Consider the following 19,902-nt stretch of genomic DNA (forward strand, 5'->3'; position numbering starts at 1 on the left):
CTGCAAAGCTCCACAGCAGAGATTGGAGTTTCTGTCCATCGGACCACTTTAAGCCGTACACTCCACAGAGCTGGGCTTTACGGAAGAGTGGCCAGAAAAAAAGCCATTGCTTAAAGAAAAAAATAAGCAAACACATTTGGTGTTCGCCAAAAGGCATGTGGGAGACTCCCCAAACATATGGAAGAAGGTACTCTGGTCAGATGAGACTAAAATTGAGCTTTTTGGCCATCAAGGAAAAAGCTATGTCTGGTGCAAACCCAACACCTCTCATCACCCCGAGAACACCATCCCCACAGTGAAGCATGGTGGTGGCAGCATCATGCTGTGGGGATGTTTTTCATCGGCAGGGACTGGGAAACTGGTCAGAATTGAAGGAATGATGGATGGCGCTAAATACAGGGAAATTCTTGAGGGAAACCTGTTTCAGTCTTCCAGAGATTTGAGACTGGGACGGAGGTTCACCTTCCAGCAGGACAATGACCCTAAGCACACTGCTAAAGCAACACTCGAGTGGTTTAAGGGGAAACATTTAAATGTCTTGGAACGGCCGAGTCAAAGCCCAGAACTCAATCCAATTGAGAATCTGTGGTATGACTTAAAGATTGCTGTACACCAGCGAAACCCATCCAACTTGAAGGAGCTGGAGCAGTTTTGCCTTGAAGAATGGGCAAAAATCCCCGTGGCTAGATGTGCCAAGCTTATAGATACATACCCCAAGAGACTTGCAGCTGTAATTGCTGCAAAAGGGGGCTCTACAAAATATTGACTTTGGGGGGGTGAATAGTTATGCACGCTCAAGTTTTCTGTTTTTTTGTCTTATTTCTTGTTTGTTTCACAATAAAACATATTTTGCATCTTCAAAGTGGTAGGCATGTTGTGTAAATCAAATGATACAAACCCCCCCACTCCCCCCCCCCCCCCCAAAAAAAAAAAAAAAAATCAATTTTAATTCCAGGTTGTAAGGCAACAAAAAAAGAAATACGCCAAGGGGGGGTCAATACTTTTGCAAGGCACTGTAATTCTCCGTAAATATCTAAAGTAAAGTTTGTCCGTCCAACCGTGTGTCATTTCTGCTCTGGTGTGTTCCTGCTAGGTGCCAAGAAGAAGAAGAAGAAGAAGAAGAAGAGATGTCCTCTCCTCAGGCCTGAGCCCGCCAGGACGTTTCTTGTCCCCTCACAGTCCTGCAGCCGACACAGAGACGACCTCTGACCCCGCTCTCCTCCAGCCGCTCTGCTCCGGTCCCTAGGAACATGGCCTTCACCTTGTCAGAGATCATGGCGGCCCGGCGGCAACAGTCTCAGGCTCAAGGGCAGCGTGGCAGCAGGACGGCGGTGGAGGTGGATGAATACAGCACCAACCCCACCCAGGCCTTCACCTTCTACAATATCAACCAGGGACGCTTCCAGCCACCGCACGTCCACATGTGAGTCCACACAGTCACACACACACACACACACACACACACACACACACACACACACACACACACACACACACACACACACACACACACACACACACACACATGCGCACTGCAGCACGTCAGTCCTGATTCTCATCTGTACTGAAAGAAGAATGAGTTCCCCACCGACATCAGGACAGCAGAAACTCTGAACATCTTCCACCACAAACTAAAAACACACCTCCTCCTCCTCCTCCTCCACCTCCTCCTCCTTTATCTTGAACAGTAGAACTTTAGTATCTTAAAATAGAACTTACTGATAGAACTTTGTAGTTTGGCTTTCTGGAAGAAATTGTATTTTCTTGATTCTTGTTGTTCTGGTTTTGTACCCTCATGGTTGAAATGAACTTATTGTAAGTCGCTTTGGATAAAAGTGTCAGATAAATGAAATGTAATGTAATACTGATTTTGAACCCAGCTGTTAAATTTGGTGTCAGTAGTGAAAAATGACGTCGTTCATGTTCGGCCTACTGTGGAAAAAAAAAAATCATTGTAAGTTAGTCAGAAAGATCAATTTTGTCATTTTGGGATCATAATTGTTCCGTGTTGTCGGTGCAGTTTTGTTTATAGCAGTTCATTGATGAGATGAGATGAGATGAGATGAGATGAGGTGAGATATGATGAGGTGAGATGAGATGAGATGAGATATGATAAGGTGAGGTGAGATGAGATGAGATATGATAAGGTGAGGTGAGATGAGATGAGATGAGATATGATGAAATGAGATGGGATGAGATATGATGAGATGAGGTGAGATGAGGTGAAGTGAGGTGGGATGAGGTGAGGTGGGATGAGATATGATGAGGTGAGGTGAGGTGAGGTGAGGTGGGATGAGATGTGAGGTGAGGTGAGGTGAGATGAGGTGAGGTGAGATGAGGTGAGATATGATGAGGTGAGGTGAGGTGAGGTGAGATGAGGTGAGATATGATAAGGTGAGGTGAGATGAGATATAATGCGGTGAGATGAGATGTGATGAGATGAGATGAGATGAGATGAGATATGATGAAATGAAATGAGATGTGATGAGATATGATGAGATGAGGTGAGGTGAGATGAGGTGAGATATGATGAAATGAAATGAGATGTGATGAGATATGATGAGATGAGGTGAGATGAGGTGAAGTGAGGTGGGATGAGGTGAGGTGGGATGAGATATGATGAGGTGAGGTGAGATGAGGTGAAGTGAGGTGGGATGAGGTGAGGTGGGATGAGATATGATGAGATGAGATGAGATGAGATGAGATGAGATGAGATGAGATGAGATGAGATGAGATGAGATGAGATGAGATGAGATATGATGAGGTGAGGCGAGGTGAGACTTTATTAATCCTGCAGAGGGTAAATTTTGTTGTTACAACAGTTTAAGAATACAAGTAGGAAAAAGATAATTACAGAGACAAAATTACAAATACACATGCAATAAAAAAAAAATTAGAATAAATGAGAATGTTTTTTAGAAAACTGTAAAAAAATTATCACAATATATAAACACACACACACACACACACACACACACACACACACACACACACACACACACACACACACACACACACACACACACAAGCTATATACACAACATAAATAAACACCCTGATATGTACAGATAATTTAAAGAAAAACATAATTATTGCATGTAGGTGATAGAAAATATGTTGTTAATTGTAAATTTCCAGGATATATTGTATATTGTACAGAAATTGCAGATCATTGATATGGATTACTTCGTGAGTGATGAGAATATGTATTATTATTATGTATTATACAGTATAGTACATTATAAAAACTCAGAAAAAAAATAAGTGTGGTATAAAAAAGTATAAAATAAAATGAGTGAGGTCTGTGTGGAGAGAGAGAGAGAGAGAGAGAGAGAGAGAGAGAGAGAGAGAGAGAGAGAGAGAGAGAGCACTTAGAATTCCTCTTTGAATAAGGGAACAATATTAATATTCTATAGAATATGTTTTTAACTGGTTGTAAGTTTTCTTGTCCACAGCTGTATAATAATCTACAGTAACTGACATGAAGAATCACTTTCATTAAACTGCACTAAATAAAACCATAGAAACTGTCTTTTAAACAGATATATAGGAAGTGAGTTTCTCCAGGAAGCCTGACGTTACATTCCTTCACTCTTCTGTAAACTCAGAGGTGGAAGTGGAACTTTTTTCACAAAGCCTCTCCTGGATTGTTTTACTTTGTGACTCACTTCATATATGCATGTATATCTGCTTTCCCGCTTCTCCCCGTTTCTTTCCCTCTCTTTTGGTGGGGAGAAGGAAGAGGAGAAGGAGAAGGAGAAGGAGAAGGAGAAGGAGGAGGAGTAGGAGGAGGAGGAGGAGGAGAAGGAGAAGGAGGAGGAGAATGAGGAGGAGAAGGAGGTGCAGGAGAAGGCAGGGCTGGGTGTTATCGTACCTGGAGGAAAGCTCTCTAAAGTGGGCCATGGTTATTCACCAGCTCCCCTCTTCCCCCTGGAGACCTCGTGGAGCTGCACACTTGCTGAAATCCCACAGGACGCTGCTCTTTTTCTGTATCTGCGCTTTATTCTTTTTCCATCTCTGCACATTTCTCTTTCTGTCTCCTTCAGTGCTGTGCTTTTATTGTGGCCTCTCGCTCCCATGATGCCTCTCGTTTCCTCCTCTGCCTCAGTCTGCAGGGATGACTTTCTGCTAGATACTAATTCTGATTTCTTTCATTGTCAGCCTCTTACCACAGAGACTCTGCATACGGCGCCATGTCTTCTTCTCTGGTTTTGTTTTAAGTGCACCAGCAGCTGCTTTGACCCCTTTTCCTTTCCTCTCTCCCTTTAACGTCCTTGTCCTTTGTTCTCCTCCTCGTCTCAGGGTGGACCCCATGCCTCACGATGCTCCCAAGCCGCCGGGTTACACTCGCTTTGTGTGCATCTCAGACACGCACTCCCGCACTGACGCCATCCAGATGCCGTACGGGGACGTGTTCATCCACGCCGGAGACTTCACAGAGCTGGGACTGCCCTCGGAGGTCAAGAAGTTCAACGACTGGCTAGGTCAGTACCTCTGTGTGCTGTAACTGGGTCCCCTCTGTTAACCACACCGTCAGTAGGGTCAGTGCACAGCTACATTTACTCTCATGGAGGGCCATTAGAAGTTGGTTAGAAAACTTTGAGAAGTGAAACGTCCTGTAGCTCAGGGATGAATCATTTTACACATATTGTAGAGCAAATTACAAACCCCTGAATACTTTCCCAGTCCTTTTAAATCACCGACCACGCTTCCTCTCAGTTCTCTCTCCTGAATACAGCGCTCTGTGGCTGCTGGTGTACTAATCTTTGAGGAGTTCCTTGAACATATCACAAAGAGGAGTTTTAAAAGTGGTCTGTGATCATCGATGTGCTGCAAAACGATGAAAACACGCTGACAACACGCTGAAGATGACCGAGTGTCCACACTGATCGTTAGTGTGCTGTTACAGAAGTCAGACTGAAAACTGACACGGTGATTTGGGGAAAACGTCAGTCAGGTAACAGAGGCCTGAGCGTGATTAGTTGTAAACATGCAGTGTGATCAGTGGTGAACACACAGTGTGATGTGTGGTGAACATATTGTGATTAGTGGTGAATACAGAGTGATTAATGGTTGAATATACAGTGTGATTAATGGTGAACATACAGTGATTGATGGTGAACATAGTGATTGATGGTGAACATACAGTGATTGATGGTGAACATACAGTGATTGATGGTGAACATACAGTGTGATCAATGGTTAACATATAGTGTGATCAATGGTGAACATACAGTGTGATTAGTGGTGAATACAGTGTGATTAGTGGTGAACATACAGTGTGATGTGTGTCTGTTGTTTCTCTCCTCTACTGTCTGACGGCTCGCTGACTTCACAGCTGTAGTCTGAACATTCAAAACATCCTTAAACCTGCAAATGAAAGGAAGAAACCCTGAAAGAAAGCAGGCAGTGAGGTGATGCCTTCAGGCTCCAGGTCACTATCCTCCCAGCTGGATATTTACATACATTTATAATACTTCAGATTTTACTCTTTCATACAATTTAAAGTTGGCAGTTTTGGTAGTTCTTCCTCTGAAGAAACCTTCTAAACTCCACTTCCCGTTTACCACCACATGTGGTTAGGCAGTGACGATAAAGAGATAATAATCCATATGAAAATATTTATACTGTCTTTTATTAAGGTGCCCTCTATAAAAGATTCTAATAATTTACAAATACTTTGACCAATAATACAAGTTTAAATAATATAATTTGGTTTGCAGCGTTGTAAAAAAAAAAAAAAAAAAAAAATCCCCTGGTGGTTGTTTATATCATTATATCATGTTAATCCAAGTATGTATTTCATTATTATGGTCATTTTAATAATTCATCAGCTCATAAATGTTAATAAATCCATTATTATGGAAAGCAGCATTTATTTTTAATGGTTATTTGTGTGCAGCAGTGCAAATTAAAACAACTGAATTTGTCAGTGAAACTACGTATTTATTGTTAATTTAGTTTGCAGCCTTTTACATTAAATTAGTGGTCACATGATCTATTGGTTACATCCGTCAACTTGTTCTTATTAATGGCTTCTGACTGATCTAAGAAGGATTTCTAAATCAGTCCCTCCAGAAAATAACAATCTTGTGATTGTAATAATTAACACAAATTCAATATTTGTATTCAATATTTTTTTAATTCCTGCAATTTCTCCACAAAACATGTCACCAGAATCTGTGCTGAAAGTATTAAAACATAAAGGTAATCTTTTAAAAACAAAACTCACTTTTATTACCAACAATAACTCCTCATTTTCAATCAGAAAGTCTCTGCTCCTGTTTTCATCACCAAATAAAACTCTGTTCACCCGAGAAACAGGAACAAGAAGACAAACAGGAAGTGAAATGTGTCCTTCACATTAAAATGATGATTAAATGTTTGTGGTCAGAGGAAGTGATTCCATATTACTGGATGTTAAATGAGTTTTCTCCACACGTCCATTTGTCAGAGACGTCTCTTTGTTTGTTTCATCCAGCAGGTCTATGTGTTGAATGAACATGAATTAAACAGCATCTAAAGCTCTTATTTTGACAGCTGATGTAGTCCTTGTTTCTATATTCCAGTCACAGACGCTCTGTTCTGGAAACATACGCAGATTTTAGGACCTTTTAGGAACCTTTAGGACCTTTTAGGAGCTTTTATCTCCACGGTTCTCTTAAGTTCAATAAATACATAAAAAACATTAAAACTAAAATATTTCTGTGAAGTGCAGCATGATTATTATCACAGGAAGTTATTACAGATTCATTCATTTATCATAGTGTTTACATTTTTTTTAATAATAGTTCAACTTTTTTATACTTCCCCAAATTTGCAGAAAAAACACACTTAAAACTCCACAAATTACATCAACATTTTAGAGAAAATCTACTGCAAAAAAAATAATTTCAGACCGGAAGCTATGCTCACTTTTATATCCAGTCTGTGTTTTATATCCAGTCTGTAGTTTTATATCCAGTCTGTAGTTTTATATCCAGTCTGTAGTTTTATATCCAGTCTGTGTTTTATATCCAGTCTGTAGCTGTATATCCAGTCTGTAGTTTTATATCCAGTCTGTGTTTTATATCCAGTCTGTAGTTTTATATCCAGTCTGTAGTTTTATATCCAGTCTGTAGTTTTATATCCAGTCTGTGTTTTATATCCAGTCTGTGTTTTATATCCAGTCCGTAGTTTTATATCCAGTCCGTAGTTGTATATCCAGTCTGTAGTTGTATATCCAGTCTGTAGTTGTATATCCAGTCTGTAGTTTTTTATCCAGTCTGTAGTTTTATATCCAGTCTGTGGTTTTATATCCAGTCTGTAGTTTTATATCCAGTCTGTGTTTTATATCCAGTCTGTGTTTTATATCCAGTCTGTAGTTTTATATCCAGTCTGTAGTTTTATATCCAGTCTGTAGTTGTATATCCAGTCTGTAGTTTTATATCCAGTCTGTAGTTTTATATCCAGTCTGTAGTTTTATATCCAGTCTGTAGCTGTATATCCAGTCTGTAGTTTTATATCCAGTCTGTGTTTTATATCCAGTCTGTAGTTTTATATCCAGTCTGTAGTTTTATATCCAGTCTGTAGTTTTATATCCAGTCTGTAGTTTTATATCCAGTCTGTGTTTTATATCCAGCCTGTAGTTTTATATCCAGTCTGTAGTTGTATATCCAGTCTGTAGTTGTATATCCAGTCTGTAGTTGTATATCCAGTCTGTAGTTTTTTATCCAGTCTGTAGTTTTATATCCAGTCTGTGGTTTTATATCCAGTCTGTAGTTTTATATCCAGTCTGTGTTTTATATCCAGTCTGTGTTTTATATCCAGTCTGTTTTATATCCAGTCTGTGGTTTTATAATAATTTTAGAGAAAATCTATCGCTAAATCAAACATTTTTACTTACAACAATCACAAAAAACTCCTGGAATCCTGGAGGGACTGATTAAATGACCCATTAACCACAGAGAGACACTGGTTCTGTAGCCAGCTGCCTGTGGTCCTGTTAAAGTGAGACTATTTAATACGTGGTACTTCTCTGCAGACTGAACACTTTAAAGTGTAGTTTTAAGGAAGAGAATAGATTTTAATAAACACTATTTATTAAGGAAGGAGTAAAGGAGCTTCAGCGGAGTCTTCTTTGACTTTGGCCTCCACAGCCGGCTCGAAGCTTCTTATCTGTGTACTGAGTCAGGAGCAAGTGGAGTCTTATCATCACTCCTGGCAGGAAGTGACCTCGTTGGGAGCGAAGCGGCAGGAAATCTGTTGAATGTTGAGGAGTGTGAGCGTGCTCCACTATCACCACCTTCATCATCATCATCGTCACCAGCGTCATCCACACCTGCACCAACCTCCCTGGAACGGCAGCAGCCTGTTAGCAGGTGCCGCCTTTGTGTTCATCTCTCTCCGAGGGAGGGAGGCAGAGCGGGAGGAGATAAGGGGAGAACTCGCTGTCCTCCCCCCTTCCTCCATCAAACACAGGAGCTGCAAATCCGCTCACCGCTCTCCAGTGGAGGGAAGGAAAGATGAAGCAAGCCACACGTGCTGCTGCTGCCTGTGAAGTCTCTTCCTCCTCCTCTCCTCTCCTCTCCTCTCCTCTCCTCTCCTCTCCTCCTCCTCCTCTCCTCTCCTCTCCTCTCCTCTCCTCCTCCTCCTCTCCTCTCCCTCCTATAAATATTTATAACGTGGCTATTCCTTCTCTGTCTGTCACACACACCGTCTCATTCAGGAGATGAATGTAACTCCTGCTGTTGAGTGTGTACACAACAGATTTTCTGGGAGATGAGGTTTGCGTATTCATTTCAGAGGAGTGTTTGTACGAAGCGAGTCTCGGTCAGGTATCACCATCTGCTCCCAAACTTTCTGCTCTTTCATCTTTCCCCTATTTCTCCATTTTTTCTTTCTTCCTCCTGCTCATGTTTTCTCATATTGTGTTTGTCCCCTGCAGCTCCTTTTGTCTTTTCCCTCCTGCAGACTGTTCCTTTCCTCCACCACGTCTTCCTTTCACTGCTCATTTTCCTCTTCCTCCTTCTCCTCCTTCCTCCAAACCTCCCTGTCCTACTCCAGTCCTTTCTCTCCTGCTGCCTCTCACTCGCCGGCTGCTGTCTGCGGTTCTCCTCTCAGCTCTTATTTTTAGCAGGAAGTCAGACGGCTCTTGGGGGCCGCTGGCAGTCGCTCAAGGCTTTGTCAGGGATGGCAAACATTGCAGGCAAGGGGGGAGAGAGGAGGAGAGAAGAAAGGAACAGAGGGGAGGAGTGAGGAGGTAGGAGAGGAGTCTCATGCAGGGAGAGCGGTTGGAATGTGAGGGGAGGACTGGGAGGAGAAGGATGAGGTATAAAAAGAGGAGAGATGAGTGGAAGCTGTCCACATCTGTCCCCAGAGGAAGGCTGCCTTACCTGGCTAAACTCACAGCTCAGCCCCGGAGACTGATTGCACACTTCTGCCCTCTGTTGTCATGGTGATACATACACCAGATACTCCAGCTGTCAATCACTCTGTGTGGACTGTGTGTGTCCCCTGATGATCAGATGTCATTAACCATCGTTTTAATCTGTAAATCAGATTGTGTGATGAATAAGAGCTTAAAGCAGTAGTGTGCAGGATTTAGAAGCATCTAGTGGTGATGTTACACACTGCAGCGGACTGAACAGCCCTCACAACCCTCCTCCTGTTTGGTTTGTCTCTTCTGGGATGCTGTAGAAACATGGAGGTGCAACATGAAGTGGAGCTGCTCCCTCTCTACACGTGACGGGTTAATTTTACGATGATGTAAACACAACGATTCTTACTTTTAACTGATTATACACACAGAAACATGATTATAAAAATGATCTTACATGTCGGTCAACTATATCAAATATACAAGATAAGGTGCAGTTAGAGGCTCCGCCCCCATTGTTTTGGTCTGCAGTATGGGAGCACTGTTTAATGTTACCATGACGGAAAAAAGTGGTGGATAAAAAGTAGACTTTGTGCAAACACTTCGTGACCAACCATCAGTGATGTCATCAACCATCACTTTGGCGCAGGAAGTGACCATATTTGGACGAGCTGGGGGAGGAGCCAGCGGTGGATCTGACCGATCTCATTGGAAACCTGACGATACTACGTCCCGCCCACCGATAGCTGTAACCTGACTGCACCACAGGCCTGTCAATCAAACAGACACGCCCCCAAAACAGGTCTTGTTGAATCTTCTTTTCTAATGAATGAGGGATTATTTTCAGATGGACCTCCAGAAAACTAAGAAGAAGGAGTGACTTTAGCTAACAACACCGAGATAACTGATGGACACATTTTATTCACTTTGGATTTGATGAGAGAAGTTGAATGGGAGTCTATGGAGCCGGAGGCTTTTTGGAGCCGACCTCTAGTGGCACTCGCTGGTATTGCAGTTGAAGACACTTCTGGATCAGAACTATTTTACAGACCTGAAGCTACGAACACTTTTATATCTAGTCTGTAGTTTTATATCCAGTCTGTATTTAAATATCCAGTCTGTAGTTTTATATCCAGTCAGTGGTTTTATATCCAGTCTGTAGTTTTATATCCAGTCTGTAGTTTTATATCCAGTCAGTGGTTTTATATCCAGTCTGTAGTTTTATATCCGGTCAGTGGTTTTATATCCAGTCTGTAGTTTTATATCCAGTCTGTGGTTTTATATCCAGTCTGTAGTTTTATATCCAGTCTGTGGTTTTATATCCAGTTTGTGGTTTTATATCCAATCTGTAGTTTTATACCCAGTCTGTAGTTTTATATCCAGTCTGTGTTTTATATCCAGTCTGTAGTTTTATATCCAGTCTGTGTTTTATATCCAGTCTGTGTTTTATATCCAGTCTGTAGTTTTATATCCAGTCTGTGTTTTATATCCAGTCTGTAGTTTTATATCCAGTCTGTGTTTTATATCCAGTCTGTGGTTTTATATCCAGTCTGTAGTTTTATATCCAGTCTGTGATTTTATATCCAGTTTGTGGTTTTCTATCCAATCTGTAGTTTTATACCCAGTCTGTAGTTTTATATCCAGTCTGTGTTTTATATCCAGTCTGTGTTTTATATCCAGTCTGTAGTTTTATTTCCAGTCTTTGGTTGTACCACCTGGTGATGATGATAGCGACAGTACTTCCAGCAGGATGAAGCCTTTAAGAGTTCATGACCTCGGAGAGTCCCTGCAGACAACAATCAGAGAGGTCAGCATCTCTGAGTGGAGCATGGTGGACTTTCAGACTCATGCAGTCGTTGAGGATGAATGATTCCAGTCTGTGGACCTTTGGTTCTCCACCGTGTTCTGATGAGCCCAGTGCCAGCGTGGAGCCGCGGTAGGACGGTGATCTGTGTGTTGGAGCGACTGGAGGCTGATTAACAGGAGAGAGGAGAGAGCCAGACAGGAGGTGAGTAGAGGGTGAGAGGAAGACCTGGAGCTGCTGAACACCACTTCAGTCCAATTGTCTCCAATAACGGCAACTTTGATCAGCTCTCAGCTCTCTGAACGACGCAACAAGCATCCGTGTGCGATTCGTAAGCCGAGGCAACACTTCCCCGAGTGTTTGCGTATTTGTTTGTGTGCGCTGCCCTCGTTGTAGACTTGAGTGGCGTCTTTATTCATGCCATGTGATAGCGTGAGCTCCTGGAGCGGAGAGGGAATATACCGCAGTGAGTACTGTTTAAATATGGATCTGATTTAGCTTTGGAGTCGACTGTGGGTCAAGAGAGGAGCAGCTTCCATTCTTAAAAGATTCGTTGTGCTGCACACACACACACACACACACACACACACACACACACACACACACACACACACACACACACACACTCTATTTTTGGAGCCGACCTTTAGTGGCACTCGCTGGTATTGCAGCTGAAGACACTTCTGGATCAGAACCATTTTACAGAACTGAAGCGACAAACTCTTTTATAGCCAGTCTGTAGTTTTATATCCAGTCTGTAGTTTTATATCCAGCCTGTAGTTTTATATCCAGTCTGCAGTTTTATATCCAGTCTGTGTTTTATATCCAGTCTGTAGTTTTATATCCAGTCTGTAGTTTTATATCCAGTCTGTGGGTTTATATCCATGTCTGTAGTTGTATATCCAGTCTGTAGTTTTATATCTTGTCTATTTTATATCCAGTCTGTAGTTTTATATCCAGTCTTTGTTTTATACCTAGTCTGTGTTTTATATCCAGTCTGTAGTTTTATATCTTGTCTGTTTTATATCCAGTCTGTGGTTTTATATCCAGTCTGTAGTTTTATATCCATGTGTGTAGTTTTATATCCAGCCTGTAGTTTTATATCCAGTCTGTGTTTTATATCTAGTCTGTAGTTTTATATCCATGTCCGTAGTTTTATATCCAGCCTGTAGTTTTATATCCAGTCTGTAGTTTTATATACAGCCTGTAGTTTTACATACATGTCTTTAGTTTTATATCCAGTCTGTAGTTGTATATCCAGTCTGTAGTTTTATATCCAGTCTGTAGTTTTATGTCCAGTCTGTGGAATTTTATCCAGTCTGTAGTTTTATATCCAGTCTGTAGTTTTATATCCAGTCTTTGTTTTATACCTAGTCTGTGTTTTATATCCAGTCTGTAGTTTTATATCTTGTCTGTTTTATATCCAGTCTGTAGTTTTATATCCATGTCTGTAGTTTTATATCCAGTCTGTAGTTTTATATCTTGTCTGTTTTATATCCAGTCTGCAGTTTTATATCCAGTCTGTGTTTTATATCCATGTCTGTAGTTTTATATCCAGTCTGTAGTTTTATATCTTGTCTGTTTTATATCCAGTCTGCAGTTTTATATCCAGTCTGTGGTTTTATATCCAGTCTGTAGTTTTATATCCAGTCTGTGTTTTATATCCATTCTGTGGTTTTATATCCAGTCTGTGGTTTTATATCCAGTCTGTAGTTTTATATCCAGTTTGTAGTTTTATATCCAGTCTGTAGTTTTATATCCAGCCTGTAGTTTTATATCCAGCCTGTGGTTTTATAACCAGCATGTAGTTTTATATCCAGCCTGTAGTTTTGTATCCATGTCTGTAGTTTTATATCCAGCCTGTAGTTTTATATCCATGTCTGTAGTTTTATAGCCAGCCTGTAGTTTTATATCCAGCTTGTAGTTTTATATCCAGTCTGTGTTTTATATCTAGTCTGTAGTTGTATATACATGTCTGTAGTTTTATATCCAGTCTGTAGTTTTATATCCAGCCTGTAGTTTTATATCCATGTCTGTAGTTTTATATCCAGCCTGTAGTTTTATATCCAGTCTGTGTTTTATATCTAGTCTGTAGTTTTATATCCAGCCTGTGGTTTTATATCCGGCCTGTAGTTTTATATCCATGTCTGTAGTTTTATATTCATGTCTGTAGTTGTATATCCAGTCTGTAGTTTTATATCCAGTCTGTAGTTTTATATTCAGCCTGTAGTTTTATATCCAGCCTGTAGTTTTATATCCATGTCTGTAGTTGTATATCCAGTCTGTAGTTTTATATCCAGTCTGTAGTTTTATATCCAGTCTGTGTTTTATATCCAGTCTGTAGTTTTATATCTTGTCTGCAGTTTTATATCCAGTCTTTGTTTTATATCCAGTCTGTGTTTCATATCCAGTCTGTAGTTTTATATCCAGCCTGTAGTTTTATATCCATGTCTGTAGTTTTATATTCAGCCTGTAGTTTTATATCCAGTCTGTAGTTTTATATCCAGCCTGTAGTTTTATATCCAGTCTGTAGTTTTATATCCAGCCTGTGGTTTTATAACCAGCATGTAGTTTTATATCCAGCCTGTAGTTTTGTATCCATGTCTGTAGTTTTATATCCATGTCTGTAGTTTTATATCCATGTCTGTAGTTTTATATCCAGCCTGTAGTTTTACATACAGTCTGTGTTTTATATCCAGTCTGTAGTTTTATATCCAGTCTGTGTTTTATATCCAGTCTGTAGTTTTATGTCCAGTCTGTAGTTTTATATCCAGTCTGTAGTTTTATATCTTGTCTGTTTTATATCCAGTCTGTAGTTTTATATCCATGTCTGTAGTTTTATATCCAGTCTGTAGTTTTATATCTTGTCTGTTTTATATCCAGTCTGCAGTTTTATATCCAGTCTGTTTTATATCCATGTCTGTAGTTTTATATCCATGTCTGTAGTTTTATATCCAGTCTGTAGTTTTATATCTTGTCTGTTTTATATCCAGTCTTTGTTTTATATCCAGTCTTTGTTTTATATCCAGCCTGTAGTTTTAAATCCAGCTTGTAGTTTTATATCCAGTCTGTGTTTTATATCCATTCTGTGGTTTTATATCCAGTCTGTGGTTTTATATCCAGTCTGTAGTTTTATATCCATGTCTGTAGTTTTATATCCAGCCTGTAGTTTTATATCCAGCTTGTAGTTTTATATCCAGTCTGTGTTTTATATCTAGTCTGTAGTTGTATATCCATGTCTGTAGTTTTATATCCAGTCTGTAGTTTTATATCTAGTCTGTAGTTTTATATCCAGCCTGTGATTTTATATCCGGCCTGTAGTTTTATATCCATGTCTGTAGTTTTATATCCATGTCTGTAGTTGTATATCCAGTCTGTAGTTTTATATCCATGTCTGTAGTTTTATATCCAGCCTGTAGTTTTATATCCATGTCTGTAGTTTTATAGCCAGCCTGTAGTTTTATATCCAGCTTGTAGTTTTATATCCAGTCTGTGTTTTATATCTAGTCTGTAGTTGTATATACATGTCTGTAGTTTTATATCCAGTCTGTAGTTTTATATCCAGCCTGTAGTTTTATATCCATGTCTGTAGTTTTATATCCAGCCTGTAGTTTTATATCCAGTCTGTGTTTTATATCTAGTCTGTAGTTTTATATCCAGCCTGTGGTTTTATATCCGGCCTGTAGTTTTATATCCATGTCTGTAGTTTTATATTCATGTCTGTAGTTGTATATCCAGTCTGTAGTTTTATATCCAGTCTGTAGTTTTATATCCAGCCTGTAGTTTTATATCCATGTCTGTAGTTGTATATCCAGTCTGTAGTTTTATATCCAGTCTGTAGTTTTATATCCAGTCTGTGTTTTATATCCAGTCTGTAGTTTTATATCTTGTCTGCAGTTTTATATCCAGTCTTTGTTTTATATCCAGTCTGTGTTTCATATCCAGTCTGTAGTTTTATATCCAGCCTGTAGTTTTATATCCATGTCTGTAGTTTTATATTCAGCCTGTAGTTTTATATCCAGTCTGTAGTTTTATATCCAGCCTGTAGTTTTATATCCAGTCTGTAGTTTTATATCCAGCCTGTGGTTTTATAACCAGCATGTAGTTTTATATCCAGCCTGTAGTTTTGTATCCATGTCTGTAGTTTTATATCCATGTCTGTAGTTTTATATCCATGTCTGTAGTTTTATATCCAGCCTGTAGTTTTACATACAGTCTGTGTTTTATATCCAGTCTGTAGTTTTATATCCAGTCTGTGTTTTATATCCAGTCTGTAGTTTTATGTCCAGTCTGTAGTTTTATATCCAGTCTGTAGTTTTATATCTTGTCTGTTTTATATCCAGTCTGTAGTTTTATATCCATGTCTGTAGTTTTATATCCAGTCTGTAGTTTTATATCTTGTCTGTTTTATATCCAGTCTGCAGTTTTATATCCAGTCTGTTTTATATCCATGTCTGTAGTTTTATATCCAGTCTGTAGTTTTATATCTTGTCTGTTTTATATCCAGTCTTTGTTTTATATCCAGTCTTTGTTTTATATCCAGCCTGTAGTTTTAAATCCAGCTTGTAGTTTTATATCCAGTCTGTGTTTTATATCCATTCTGTGGTTTTATATCCAGTCTGTGGTTTTATATCCAGTCTGTAGTTGTATATCCATGTCTGTAGTTTTATATCCAGTCTGTAGTTTTATATCTAGTCTGTAGTTTTATATCCAGCCTGTGATTTTATATCCGGCCTGTAGTTTTATATCCATGTCTGTAGTTTTATATCCATGTCTGTAGTTGTATATCCAGTCTGTAGTTTTATATCCAGTCTGTAGTTTTATATTCAGCCTGTAGTTTTATATCCAGCATGTGGTTTTATATCCAGCCTGTAGTTATATATCCATGTCTGTAGTTGTATATCCAGTCTGTAGTTTTATATCCAGTCTGTAGTTTTATATCTTGTCTGCAGTTTTATATCCAGTCTTTGTTTTATATCCAGTCTGTGTTTCATATCCAGTCTGTAGTTTTATATCCAGTCTGTAGTTTTATATCCAGTCTGTAGTTTTATATCCAGCCTGTAGTTTTATATTCAGCCTGTAGTTTTATATCCAGTCTGTGTTTTATATCTAGTCTGTAGTTTTATATCCAGCCTGTAGTTTTATATCCAGTCTGTAGTTTTATATCCAGCCTGTGGTTTTATAACCAGCATGTAGTTTTATATCCAGCCTGTAGTTTTGTATCCATGTCTGTAGTTTTATATCCAGCCTGTAGTTTTATATCCATGTCTGTAGTTTTATATCCAGTCTGTAGTTTTATATCCAGCCTGTAGTTTTACACACAGTCTGTGTTTTATATCCAGTCTGTAGTTTTATATCCAGTCTGTAGTTTTATATCCAGCCTGTAGTTTTATATCCATGTCTATAGTTTTATATCCAGCCTGTAGTTTTACATACAGTCTGTGTTTTATATCCAGTCTGTAGTTTTATATCCAGTCTGTAGTTTTATATCCAGTCTGTAGTTTTATACCTAGTCTGTGTTTTATATCCAGTCTGTAGTTTTATATCTTGTCTGTTTTATATCCAGTCTGTAGTTTTATATCCATGTCTGTAGTTTTATATCCAGTCTGTAGTTTTATATCTTGTCTGTTTTATATCCAGTCTGCAGTTTTATATCCAGTCTGTGTTTTATATCCATGTCTGTAGTTTTATATCCAGTCTGTAGTTTTATATCCAGTCTGTAGTTTTATATCTTGTCTGTTTTATATCCAGTCTTTGTTTTATATCCAGTCTGTGGTTTTATATCCAGTCTGTAGTTTTATATCCATGTCTGTAGTTTTATATTCAGCCTGTAGTTTTATATCCAGTCTGTGTTTTATATCTAGTCTGTAGTTTTATATCCAGTCTGTAGTTTTATATCCAGCCTGTGGTTTTATATCCATGTCTGTAGTTTTATATCCATGTCTGTAGTTTTATATCCAGCCTTTAGTTTTATATCCAACTTGTAGTTTTATATCCAGTCTGTGTTTTATATCTAGTCTGTAGTTTTATATCCAGCCTGTAGTTTTATATCCATGTCTGTAGTTGTATATCCAGTCTGTAGTTGTATATCCAGTCTGTAGTTTTATATCCAGCATGTGGTTTTATATCCAGCCTGTAGTTATATATCCATGTCTGTAGTTGTATATCCAGTCTGTAGTTTTATATCCAGTCTTTGTTTTATATCCAGTCTGTGTTTCATATCCAGTCTGTAGTTTTATATCCAGTCTGTAGTTTTGTATCCATGTCTGTAGTTTTATATCCAGCCTGTAGTTTTATATCCATGTCTGTAGTTTTATATCTAGCCTGTAGTTTTATATCTAGTCTGTAGTTTTATATCCAGCCTGTGGTTTTATATCCAGCCTGTGGTTTTATATCCAGCCTGTAGTTTTATATCCATGTCTGTAGTTGTATATCCAGTCTGTAGTTTTATATCCAGCCTGTAGTTTTATATCCATGTATATAGTTTTATATCCAGCCTGTAGTTTTTTATACAGTCTGTGTTTTATATACAGTCTGTAGTTTTATATCCAGTCTGTAGTTTTATATCCAGTCTGTAGTTTTATATCCAGTCTGTAGTTTTATATTCAGCCTGTAGTTTTATATCCAGTCTGTGTTTTATATCCAGACTGTAGTTTTATATCCAGCCTGTAGTTTTATATCCAGCCTGTGGTTTTATATCCAGCCTGTAGTTTTATATCCATGTCTGTAGTTTTATATCCAGTCTGTGGTTTTATATCCAGTCTGTAGTTGTATATCCATGTCTGTAGTTTTATATCCAGTCTGTAGTTTTATATCTAGTCTGTAGTTTTATATCCAGCCTGTGATTTTATATCCGGCCTGTAGTTTTATATCCATGTCTGTAGTTTTATATCCATGTCTGTAGTTGTATATCCAGTCTGTAGTTTTATATCCAGTCTGTAGTTTTATATTCAGCCTGTAGTTTTATATCCAGCATGTGGTTTTATATCCAGCCTGTAGTTATATATCCATGTCTGTAGTTGTATATCCAGTCTGTAGTTTTATATCCAGTCTGTAGTTTTATATCTTCTCTGCAGTTTTATATCCAGTCTTTGTTTTATATCCAGTCTGTGTTTCATATCCAGTCTGTAGTTTTATATCCAGTCTGTAGTTTTATATCCAGTCTGTAGTTTTATATCCAGCCTGTAGTTTTATATTCAGCCTGTAGTTTTATATCCAGTCTGTGTTTTATATCTAGTCTGTAGTTTTATATCCAGCCTGTAGTTTTATATCCAGTCTGTAGTTTTATATCCAGCCTGTGGTTTTATAACCAGCATGTAGTTTTATATCCAGCCTGTAGTTTTGTATCCATGTCTGTAGTTTTATATCCAGCCTGTAGTTTTATATCCATGTCTGTAGTTTTATATCCAGTCTGTAGTTTTATATCCAGCCTGTAGTTTTACACACAGTCTGTGTTTTATATCCAGTCTGTAGTTTTATATCCAGTCTGTAGTTTTATATCCAGCCTGTAGTTTTATATCCATGTCTATAGTTTTATATCCAGCCTGTAGTTTTACATACAGTCTGTGTTTTATATCCAGTCTGTAGTTTTATATCCAGTCTGTAGTTTTATATCCAGTCTGTAGTTTTATACCTAGTCTGTGTTTTATATCCAGTCTGTAGTTTTATATCTTGTCTGTTTTATATCCAGTCTGTAGTTTTATATCCATGTCTGTAGTTTTATATCCAGTCTGTAGTTTTATATCTTGTCTGTTTTATATCCAGTCTGCAGTTTTATATCCAGTCTGTGTTTTATATCCATGTCTGTAGTTTTATATCCAGTCTGTAGTTTTATATCCAGTCTGTAGTTTTATATCTTGTCTGTTTTATATCCAGTCTTTGTTTTATATCCAGTCTGTGGTTTTATATCCAGTCTGTAGTTTTATATCCATGTCTGTAGTTTTATATTCAGCCTGTAGTTTTATATCCAGTCTGTGTTTTATATCTAGTCTGTAGTTTTATATCCAGTCTGTAGTTTTATATCCAGCCTGTGGTTTTATATCCATGTCTGTAGTTTTATATCCATGTCTGTAGTTTTATATCCAGCCTTTAGTTTTATATCCAACTTGTAGTTTTATATCCAGTCTGTGTTTTATATCTAGTCTGTAGTTTTATATCCAGCCTGTAGTTTTATATCCATGTCTGTAGTTGTATATCCAGTCTGTAGTTGTATATCCAGTCTGTAGTTTTATATCCAGCATGTGGTTTTATATCCAGCCTGTAGTTATATATCCATGTCTGTAGTTGTATATCCAGTCTGTAGTTTTATATCCAGTCTTTGTTTTATATCCAGTCTGTGTTTCATATCCAGTCTGTAGTTTTATATCCAGTCTGTAGTTTTGTATCCATGTCTGTAGTTTTATATCCAGCCTGTAGTTTTATATCCATGTCTGTAGTTTTATATCTAGCCTGTAGTTTTATATCTAGTCTGTAGTTTTATATCCAGCCTGTGGTTTTATATCCAGCCTGTGGTTTTATATCCAGCCTGTAGTTTTATATCCATGTCTGTAGTTGTATATCCAGTCTGTAGTTTTATATCCAGCCTGTAGTTTTATATCCATGTATATAGTTTTATATCCAGCCTGTAGTTTTTTATACAGTCTGTGTTTTATATACAGTCTGTAGTTTTATATCCAGTCTGTAGTTTTATATCCAGTCTGTAGTTTTATATTCAGCCTGTAGTTTTATATCCAGTCTGTGT

At 38.3% G+C, this 19,902-nt stretch overlaps 1 protein-coding gene across 1 annotated transcript in view; it reads left to right on the plus strand.

The window, feature by feature from the left end:
• Positions 1 to 19,902, plus strand: part of mpped1 (metallophosphoesterase domain containing 1) — a 147,738-nt gene that overhangs the window by 16,041 nt on the left and 111,795 nt on the right. The window contains exons 2-3 of the mRNA XM_069156327.1: positions 1,094 to 1,423; positions 4,303 to 4,484. Coding sequence (XP_069012428.1) covers positions 1,251 to 1,423; positions 4,303 to 4,484 — 355 coding nt within the window. The 5' untranslated portion in view covers positions 1,094 to 1,250. The remainder of the gene's footprint in view (positions 1 to 1,093; positions 1,424 to 4,302; positions 4,485 to 19,902) is intronic.

The sequence above is a fragment of the Embiotoca jacksoni genome, unplaced genomic scaffold (genome assembly GCF_022577435.1).
Source record: "Embiotoca jacksoni isolate LCO1_2020_lvr unplaced genomic scaffold, fEmbJac1.0.p SCAF_21, whole genome shotgun sequence".
NCBI lineage: Eukaryota > Metazoa > Chordata > Actinopteri > Embiotocidae > Embiotoca > Embiotoca jacksoni.